The sequence below is a fragment of the Convolutriloba macropyga genome, chromosome 3 (assembly GCF_964194025.1).
Source record: "Convolutriloba macropyga chromosome 3, txConMacr16.3, whole genome shotgun sequence".
NCBI lineage: Eukaryota > Metazoa > Xenacoelomorpha > Acoela > Convolutidae > Convolutriloba > Convolutriloba macropyga.
Window position 1 is genome coordinate 55,655,259 of NC_134470.1, and position 10,516 is coordinate 55,665,774.

At 32.3% G+C, this 10,516-nt stretch overlaps 1 protein-coding gene across 1 annotated transcript; it reads left to right on the forward strand.

The window, feature by feature from the left end:
* Nucleotides 1–8,606: 8,606 nt before the first annotated feature.
* Nucleotides 8,607–10,048, forward strand: LOC142337148 (uncharacterized). Its single transcript, XM_075386254.1, has one exon. The coding sequence runs from the start codon at nt 8,787–8,789 to the stop codon at nt 9,936–9,938; it is 1,152 nt and encodes a 383-aa protein (XP_075242369.1). The 5' UTR covers nt 8,607–8,786; the 3' UTR covers nt 9,939–10,048.
* The last annotated feature ends 468 nt before the right edge of the window (nt 10,049–10,516 follow it).

Below are 10,516 nucleotides of genomic sequence, written 5' to 3' on the forward strand. Positions count from 1 at the left end.
CTCACTTGAGAAGAAGGCAAATCTTTCCTATTCTTTTTCTACAGAAATTAGCTTACTTGACTTAGTTTCGAACTATCTGTTTAATCCTTTTTATTTCGTAGGATATAAATTATTTTGGTAGAAACGTATATTTCGAAAATACATCCACTCCCTGTTGTACATGACACTGTTTTATTGAAACAATGCTTTTCTCGGCGCACAACATCAAATTATCGCAATTTTTTCCTTTTTGTGTCAACTAAACAGTCATTTTATTCAAAATGGATTTTGATTTATTTTTATTCCATTTGTTGCAGTTGTTAGTTTCAGAATGCACCAAAATCACGCTAAATGTCAAGAAAGATTTTCGCTTGATCACATTTCGCTCGAGTAAAATAACTTTCAAACTCGCCAGGAAGTCCTTTTGACAGAGTATTCTCCAACCTTTTTCCACTTATTCAAAGTTCAATTTCCAAAAGAAACCTAAACCCACTTTTTATTGGCCACCTCACAAGGTTGCGACTGTCTTCTCATTGGCTGTAGTAAAACGCGTCCTAATGTTTATATCCTACAGTTTTAATCTTCATTGTAGGAGGTTGGAATTTTTTTAAACAAAAACATAAAAAAGCATGTCAGCCTTTTTGAGTAGTTAACTTAAACGCAATAGCAAAAATCGACTTAGAATTTTAAAAGCATATGAATTACAAATTGTGAACCCGCTGTTCTGCACGCTAAATCAATGATCACCCTATAAATATTTTTCAACAAAACACTGCTCTAATCTTTTTAAAAAGTCTCCTCATTTAAAATAATATAGAACCTGCAAATACCACTAATTGTTAAACGACAGTTTTAATTACAAAGCAATATTTCAGACGAATGAGAAACTAAAGCCAACAGTTGATTATCTAGTATTAAGGATGCTTAATGTGTTTCAGAACACACTATCCTGAAAATAGTTGGAGCTGACAATGACCAAATAAGTTACTGATTCCTCCGCTACCACTGGGCACGATGAGGACAGATCCTGATACTTTCTCAGAAACTAATTTCTAATTGTTCAAGACGCTCTTTTCTCTTAATCTCTCACAGCAGGGGCCTCTCGCTCTCTATCTATCTATCTCTTTCTTTCTCTGCCTTGTTTCCCCGTATCTCTGTTCTCCTCTCTCTCATTATCTTTCTTTTGCTCCCTCTCTCTCTCTCTCTCTCTCTCTCTCTCTCTCTCTCTCTCTCTCTCTCTCTCTCTATCTCTCTCTCTCTCTCTCTCTCTCTCTCTCTCACTCTCTTTCTTTAACACTGACTCTGTGTGTTTTTATTTCTTCAAGAACTCTATCGCACAGACCCACCTCTGTGATTTTCTTGTTTTCTTTCTCCCAGAAAGCCATAAAGTTCTGGGCCCATAACCCTGTGGCAGAAATCACAAGGTTTGAATTCGGCTCTGTTTGATTATGGGCGGCGATTGCATGTAATAAATCAGCTTTAATAGTAAAAAGTACACGCCAAGCATGGTTCACGATTTGCTGCCCTACTTCTCATTTTTACAATTCGTAACTTTTGGGAGTTATGCTGACACTCCTCCTTTCCAATTAGGTTTCACCAAGGAGAAATATTTGTATGAGAAACATGCGAGAACAACTTCAGTATGTTTTTTTATTCCACGCGAATTAGTCAGAATGTAGCAAGGCATGATTTTTGTTGTTCAATACGAAAATTCAGGTTTCCATTTTCTTTTCATAAATGATATCCAGGTAACTTTTTGTCGCAGTTATAATTTTTAAAGTGTCAACAGAAATTACTTGAAATGTAAACCTCAATATCAACAGAAGTTTTTACAGAATTTACTCAAAATTTAATTTTTTCAAAAGTTACATTCATATACTCGAACCGAATAGAAGTTTAGAAAGCCTTCATTTGATGCGAGATGACTGGTCCTGCAGAGAATGAGACATTCAGGATACAGTTCCGTCCGATAAACAGAAAATCGATAAATAACCTAAAAACTTATGAAACTGCAGGGCAGGAAATATTTGAGTAAATATCGAGTAAACATCGAGAAAATATTCAGGAAGCATCGAGTATATATCCGATTTGGAGAATAAAGTGTGAAACCTTCGAATACGTTGAAATAGTTTGAAAGCTCGACAAAAACTCTGTTTTGGTGGAAAAAAATTTGAAAGTTTCAATACTTTTCAATACTCTCCTAAAATAAACATATTTTTCGAAGCCATTATATTTGAAGCAATAACTGAAGTCAGACTGAGATTAAGGAATCGAATACTCTTAAAAACTACTTTTGTTACCGCCGTACGAACAACTGAAGAGAACATTAGATTGAAATGCCAACATCTGAAACAAAAATTGTTCAGTGCATGTAAAGAAAGCAGGTATACAAAAACTGAAAAATTTTCAAAAAAAATTAAATGTAGTGCTGACTAACAAGAATTAGATTTTTCCAAACATTTATTAAGATAAGGATTTAGGATTTGAAATAACGCTTGGAATTTCAGTTTTTATACCACGTGTGTTTTCACTTTGTGAAGTGAACTGAAAAGAACAAATTTGCAATCTCTGATCATGAAAATCTCAAGTGATTGCTATTCAGGACTTTTCTTGCCGGGTTGGTTTTCAGAAAATTGGTTTCAATTTGACGCTTCATTCATTGTTCGTTTTAATCTTATTTATTCAGGGCACTATATTGTGCATTTATTACAATTCAAAGAATTTGTATTGTATTGGGGCGCTGTCTTTTTTTACGACTCGAAGAGGAGTATTGGAGAAGTCCTTTTTTTAAATCAATTTTATTGGAGTGATTTTTGAAGCGGGAAATGAAACGCGTGAAAAAATTTGGAGTGATTTTGGTGCTGAACAAAAGTGAAGAGCGGAGCGAAAAGAGAGTGGTTTTTGTTCATACCGCTGTTTTTGAGAGAGCGAAAAATTGGTGCGTGAAAAAATTGTCTCTAAGCGAGCGAATTTTTTGTTCACGTGCGGCATATTAAAGCGTTTTTTTCCAATTTTCTTTGGTTAAGAGGTTTGGTTACGATTTTTTTTTATTTTTAGGCTGGTGTTGGTAGCGGTTTGAAGGTTTCTGGAAATTTATATGAATTTTATGCTAATTCGGATGTTTTTCATGTATTTTGCTGATTTTTGGGCTAATTTTTGCGATTTTTTTTTACTTTTGTTTAGTTTTACTGCCTCAAATGGGTATAGAAAAGAACCCTATTACCTGAGAAATTTTTAGTTAACAAATAGTTGTAGTTTTGTGGATATGAAGCAATCTTTTGTTGAGAAATATGACGGAAAATAGCGAAAATTGGAACTTTTTTTCGTAATTCTTTGCAATTTTTCCTTTGTTTATCTGTTTTTTAGATACATTTCTTAGCCTATTATGAGTAGCATTTTGTTTTGCGATTATCTGGATACGCTATTGGCTGAAAAAAAGTTGTCTTTGGGTTTTTGTGCTTTTGTAATCTTTAAAAATTTATTAACTTTTTCCAGTTTTTTAGTCAAAGTTGTTTGGAAGAGCTTATTTTTTCATGACCTGGCATCAAGTATTTTTCTTATGAGTGGTTTTAGTAGGTACTAGTTGTGTTGATGAAGTAATTTTGACAGAGATGGTTATTTCGGGGTCTCGATTGACGACTAATTTTGATAAGATTTTTCATCATATTCTAATAGGCTTGATTTTCTTAACTTTTTTGTTTTATGGTTTTGTTTCAAGATAATCCTAAATTAGTGGAGGCACGTTTTGTCTGATGAGTAGTTGGAGGGTATTTAAATGGATTTCCACTTCGAGTCGTTTCCGGAATTCTTCCGGCTATGTTTTTTTTTTAAGATCTGTTCACACATTTTCATGATTTTTGAAGTCAAATTGGAGTAGTGATTTTGGTCACACTGAAACAGGAAATGGAGCGAAAAAGCGAGTGGTTTTGTGGCGTGAAAATTTTTTGCTCTAATTATAAAGTAGAGTGCGAAGGTGGTGTTTGTACAAAAATTCGGTTTCTCCGTAGTGGTTTTTTGTTCACATGCGGCAATTTCACTCTGATTATTACTGTTTTTTCGATTTTTTGCATCGGATTTTTTTCAAAATGAGTTTTCCAATCCATTCACAGCTCATTCTAGGCCTAGTTTTTTGTTTGAATTAAATTTTCATTTCTCGCTAGTGGTTTTTTTGTTCACATGCGGCATTTTGACATTGTTTTTTTTGTTTTTTTTTTCTTATTTTTTATCTGATTTTTAAAAAATGGTTTTCTCAATTCACCCATAGTCCACTCTGGGTCTAGTTTTTCTGTTTAGTCAATGAAAATTCTTTGAATTGTACGTCAGGACTTGTCCTGCTATGTTTTTTTATGATCATGTGTTTCTATTCGAAACATCAACTACAAAAATTGCAATGAAGTTTTTTCAGGTTTACCGATTTTCCCTCTGTGTGACAACAAAATGTTCAATGTTCAATTTTGCGTTGCTTTTAAGTTGCTTACAGCGTTCATATCTGCTGCTAAACTGCATTGGATGAATAGAATGGATTTTGATGACATTAACATTTTTCTGAATTTTGTGAAAAGTTGTATTTTGAACTTTATGACCCAATTTGGATTTATGACCCAATTTTTTCTTGATGTTTTGTGACTGCAAGATTTTGAATTAATTTGGTTAAAAGTTTTAAGGTTTTGTTATTCAATTCTTTTTGTTATGAAATTTGCGATTTTTCGCAAATTTTGAACTTCTTTTTCTACCCTTCTTACCGTTATATTGTTTTTTTTGTTTCTATAGTAAAGTTTTTGCGCTTTAATATAGCATTTATAACGAAAGTCTTATTATATTTTATATTTCCAAAACTGTCTCCTTTACATTTTGCAAATATTTGGCAAAGACTTTTGCTGTAGCTTGCAGTGTTTTATGTCGTTGCAGGAGGAACTATGTATTGAAATGTGTTTTTTGTACAATTTTGGCCAATCAATATATTCATCGTAGAGAAATGCGAGTGGTATCATAAAAAAGCTCGTCTAGAGTTCAGAATGAAAACAATTTTTTGGAATTTCTTGTTTTTCGAGGAGTTATCAAGGTTTAAAATTTAGTGTGAAAACATGATGCTTGGTATGATTTTGTTCACTTTTTGTTCAAATTAGGAAATTTTCTATCAAAATATCATTTCGAAATTACATTTTATGCCGCAAATGAAACAATCTTCTTGTGTTTCTAAAAGAGGAAAGGCCATTAAAGGTGTAGTTTTCGTCTCATAGGGAAGTTTACAATAAAATAATCGAATTCTATTTGATAGCTGATATTTTAAAAACAAGTTCAAATTTTTATTTTTATTCAGGTCACTCAGAGACTAGTCGTTTTTCAAATTCAGTTTCTGTTTATGACAATTCTCATTTACAATCAAATGATGCCCATTGAACAAATATTTTATAAGCAGTCCATTTTTAATGGCTCCGACTCTGAGTTTTTGTATTTTTTATAGAAATTTTTAATTTATTTTTGAGATCTAAATGAATCTTTGTAAACCTATGACAAAAACTCACTGACTACAATGAAAAAAAATTACTAAAGAACAGTAAATGAACCTATGTGAAAACTTTAGTGAACAGCTAATTGCTGTTTTAAGACTTAAAAAAGAAATGTTCAAAAAAAGGTTTTTTTTAAACATTAACCGATTTTAAACTTGATTCTGTGAATTGTAAGTCAGTCTCAATATTGAAAAAACCCCTTTTTTCTACTACAACCAAAATTCATCTAGTTAGAGGTTTTATCTGCTAACTATTTTGTTTATGACTTGGATGTCACGACTTTTCATAGTTTTTTTTTAACTTTTGGTTATTTATCATAAACTTAGATCCTTTTGAAATCTTATCACAATACCTTCTTGCTGACAGTTACCATTATCATAGGAAGGACTTTCAATAGATCATAGATAAAGTTGGCTTCGACATTGTCTTCTAGGACTTTTCTACTGATTTTTCGGTTTTTGCCTGCATTTGTTGTCCTCTTCAAAGTCATACGACATATTGTGATGACTTATTGACGATTTAGGAATGAAAAAAATTATTATATTATCAGTGCAGCATAACTTGTTTTTTTTCTAGATATTAAGTTCCGTTGAAAGCTATTGAATTTATTGGCTTTGTTACTACGGGTTTTCTCAAAAATTTTGTGGCTTGAATATATTTGTACAAATTTGTTTGTTTTTTGACGTTTTATTATTACCAAAAAAAACCATTGTTCTCAGAAAAATATTTGAAAATGAAAAAAAGCTTTATATGAATAGTTCATTTTTTAATGGTTGCACACTTTTCTCTCTCAATTTTTTTTCGATTTGCTGTTTTTGCCTGTTTCTTTTTATTTTTCAAGTAAATGTAAAGAGGTTAGAGGTCTTAGAAGCCGCAAACTAAACGTTCAACGAATGAAGTTACTGAATGCAGTAAGTTTATAGCTAATTGTCTTAAAAATTATATGATAATTTGTTTTCAAACGTTTTAAAACTTTTTAGTTTTGTGGTTTTATTTGTCAACTTGTATCTAATTGTCATCATTGAGAAGCTCCATGAATTTGCCTGTAGTTTGATTTTTGAATTGGCTGCTGATTTTACGTCGTAACTGATGTTTTGTTTGTTAAAGAATATGCGTTTTCATAAAAGTTTTGTTAGTGGTCAATATTTGTGTTCCTTTTCTATTCATCAATTTCATTCGCATAATAACAGATCCCAATGATTTTCAATTGAAGCCCGAATGAACATACCAAATCTTTCATTATAGTTTTAACTGAAAAACTTTATTTAACATTTGAAAGAAATACAGTATTCAGATAACAGGGAAACATTTAATTGGCTTCAAAAATTTGCGTTTTCGAAAACTGTTTGTAGTTTTTTCAGTTTTTCTTCATTTTTGGTCTCTTTCTGTGACTGAGTCTAACCATAACATATTCTATTGGTTTTGAAATGAATTTTGGTTAAATCTATCAAGATTGGTCTTGTTAAAATTAATTGGTTTTTAAAACGTTTTTAAATATTTGGTTTAAAAAATATTGGTTGATATCTGAATTTCGCCTCATTATTGCTTCTTTTTGACGACTTGTTACCTATTCTCAAAAATATAAATTTGCATCTGCTTTGTACTAATGAAAAGGTAAATTTTTGTAGTTAAGGTTTTATCTGATTGTATTTTGACGTTGTTAGTAGGTGCTTTCAAATTATTGGTGTTGAATTTTTGCCGTATTTTTTCTTTTTGCCTATTTTGTTTTTCCCCGTACTCTTTATAATTGTATGAGATCGCGTGAGTGCTGTAATTAGGCATGACATTATGCAATTCATTTAGTAGTTTGTGTAACGGTTTTTTCAAACTCACAGATCTATTTTTGATAATCTCTTCATTTGGTTGAGAGTTATGTCAAAAATGTAGATGAGCGCGGGTCGGAACATCATGTGAGAACGCACATTATTGAGCCTCCTTGTTATTATTATTATCATCAATATTCTTTTTTTTCATTTTTATAATTAGTGTTTTTTTTATTAATATTATTATTATTATTTTTATTATTATTATGATTTTTATTATTTTTATTGTTATTATTATTATTATTATTATTATTATTATTATTATTATTATTATTTTTATTATTATTATCATTAATATTATCATTATTATTATTTTTATTATTATTATTATTATCATCATCATTATTATTATTACAATTATTATTATTATTATTATTATTATTATTATTATTATTATTTTTATTATTATTATTATTATTATTATTATTATTATTATTATTATTATTATTATTATTATTATAATTATTATTATTATTATTATTATTATTATTATTATTATTATTATTATTTCTTTTTAAAAATTATTAATATAATTTTCATTGTTTTCTTTGTCATAGTTATAATTACGGTTCTACTTCTTTTCACCCCTATTCATTTAACCCCTTATCATTTAACCCTGATTTTTTCACCCCTCTATCATTTAACCCCTCTATCTTTTCACTCCTCGATCATTTTATCCCGCCAATTAGCAATCGACATTAAAGGCATGTTTGCCATAATTAAGTGGATAAATTAATCCCACGTTCGGTTGTGATAGTTTCATATCAAGTCCCACGGGCCGCTGAGGCATGGCCATGGCCCGCGAGGCATGGCCAAATGATTATATTGCTAATTTAATAATCCTTGTTTTATAGAAAGATTAAAATCGGGGTGAAATGATAGATGGGTTAAAAGATAGAGGGGTTAAAAGATAGAGGGGTTAAAAGATAGAGGGGTTAAATGATACAGGCGTGAATAAATCGGGGTTAAATGATAGGGGATTAAATGAATAGGGGTGAAAAAGCAGGACACCATAATTACCAGTATCATCATTCCTTTATTCCTATTTAGGTAAGGGCACTGGCTCAATGAAAATAAGCAGAACAATCGATTTTCGGGTATGTGGGTTAATAATCAGAAAATCATCAAAGAAATGAGGGAGTTGCTCGAATGTTTAATACTATTAGTTGACGGTAAGAAAAGAGTGGCTAAACTTTAGATTAACAGATCTTTTCTTTTAACTTTCTGAATAAGCGTTGACTCGCCGCTAAAGTAAACATCAGAAAATCTTATCTCCAGACTATTGTTGTAATCCTTAATCAAAATGAAATGAGCTATCCCATGCAAAATTTCAATAGCTCAAGTTTGAACTTTCCAATCAGAACACAGCGGTTTTATTTTGACTTAAAGGCTCTCATCTCAGAACTGTTTCGGCTGCTTCGCTCTCAAAGCTTGCCAGCTTCTTAAAAAATCTTGTAAACAATATAAGCTTACGATGGTGAAGTTCATAGGACTACTGAAATTTACCGAGTTGCTGTTCTCTTACTACCTTTCGCAACTGGGTGAAGATGCTAATCCCAATGTCATGATTTCGCCAATGAGCGCTTTTACAGCAATGTGTATGATTAATAATGGCGCTAGAGGGCCAACACGTGATGAAATTCAGTCAGCGTTGCAGTTGAGCAAAAAGAACAACTTTTGTGAAGAAGCCGAAAAATTGGTCGAGTTTTTTGCGACTCAGGGCAACAACAATTTCACGCTTGATATGGCTAACGGTTTGTTCACAAACAGAAGTATCGTGCCTTTGGCTTCCTTCAAGAAAATCCTGCGCAAAAAATACAAGGCCGAATCCAGGAAGGTTGCGTTTGGAACACCGGAGGCCACAAAAATTATCAATGATTGGGTCGCTGAGAAAACACATGGAAAAATACAACATATTTTGGGAAGAACACAGCCGGAGGAAGTTCTTGTGATTGTGAATGCGATTTATATGAAAGGTAAATGGAGCATCCCATTTGACAAGGATTGGACTCAGAATGGTACTTTTTTTGCTCCTTCGGGGGAAATGGCGGTCGATTTCATGAGAGAAACACGAGACTTCAAATATTTAAAGTCTACAATTGACGGGGTAAAATTCAAGGCTGTTTTTCTGTCCTATGAAAGTGGCTACAACCAACTAGACTGGAAAATGGCTCTGGTCTTGCCTGAAAAAGGAAGCAGTCCGTCTGATCTGAAAGGCCTGATATCTGACCGAATATTTAAAATCTACGACAAGAGTTCATCTACTCTTCTAAAGGTGAAAATCCCCAAATACAAAATTGAATCGGACATCAAATTGAACCCCTTGTTGCAGCAACTGGGCATTCAGAGCGCATTCACCAATGATGCAAATTTTTCGGGTATTCACGAAACGATTCCAACAAAAATAGGTCAGATAAAGCAGAAGACTTTCATAGCTGTGGACGAGGAGGGTACTGAAGCCGCGGCGGTAACTTATATTGAATCGGTTTCAATGAGTGCTGACTTTTCGTCTCCTCCGAAACCCAAACGGGTATTCTTTGATTCCCCCTACCTGTTTGCGATAATCAATGTTACCAAAAAAATTATCCTTTTTGCAGGAGTTGTTGCAGAGCCGCATTTCGAGTAAATTTCAATAGAATGACTTATCAATAGAGTGAATTTGTACTGTCCCATGGGCATACTATTCCAAATGCGTTCCAATTATTTTATTTTGATCGTTCAAGATTAATTTTTTTTTAGAAATACTGTTGAAAAAAAAACATTCTTTGTGGGTAGCATTGAACTCTCTTTGATAATTCAATTGAAACACAAATTGACAGATCAGGTCTATCCCATTATATCCCACATCTGCAATTCCTCATACTGGAATGATATGTATACGGTAACTGGGTATGGGCAGCATACGTTATATGCCCACTTAACTGGGGGGGGGGGGGGGGGGGAATTATCTAAGTTTTTGCTAGCGCTCTTTGTACAACTTGAAGATATACAGGAGCTGATTGCAAAATCTTGTCATTTCAGGAAATTGGGCACATTTTATCAAATTATCACGATATAATCAGATTTTTGGTAATAGTTCGATTAGTATAGCTATACGTCAGTTTAATTTAAATTCAAAAGGTTTGGCATGAAATCAAGAGCGAGAAAATATTTATAAAATTCTTTCCACTAACGAGATCCACCAATCTAGTTTCTATAAGAAGC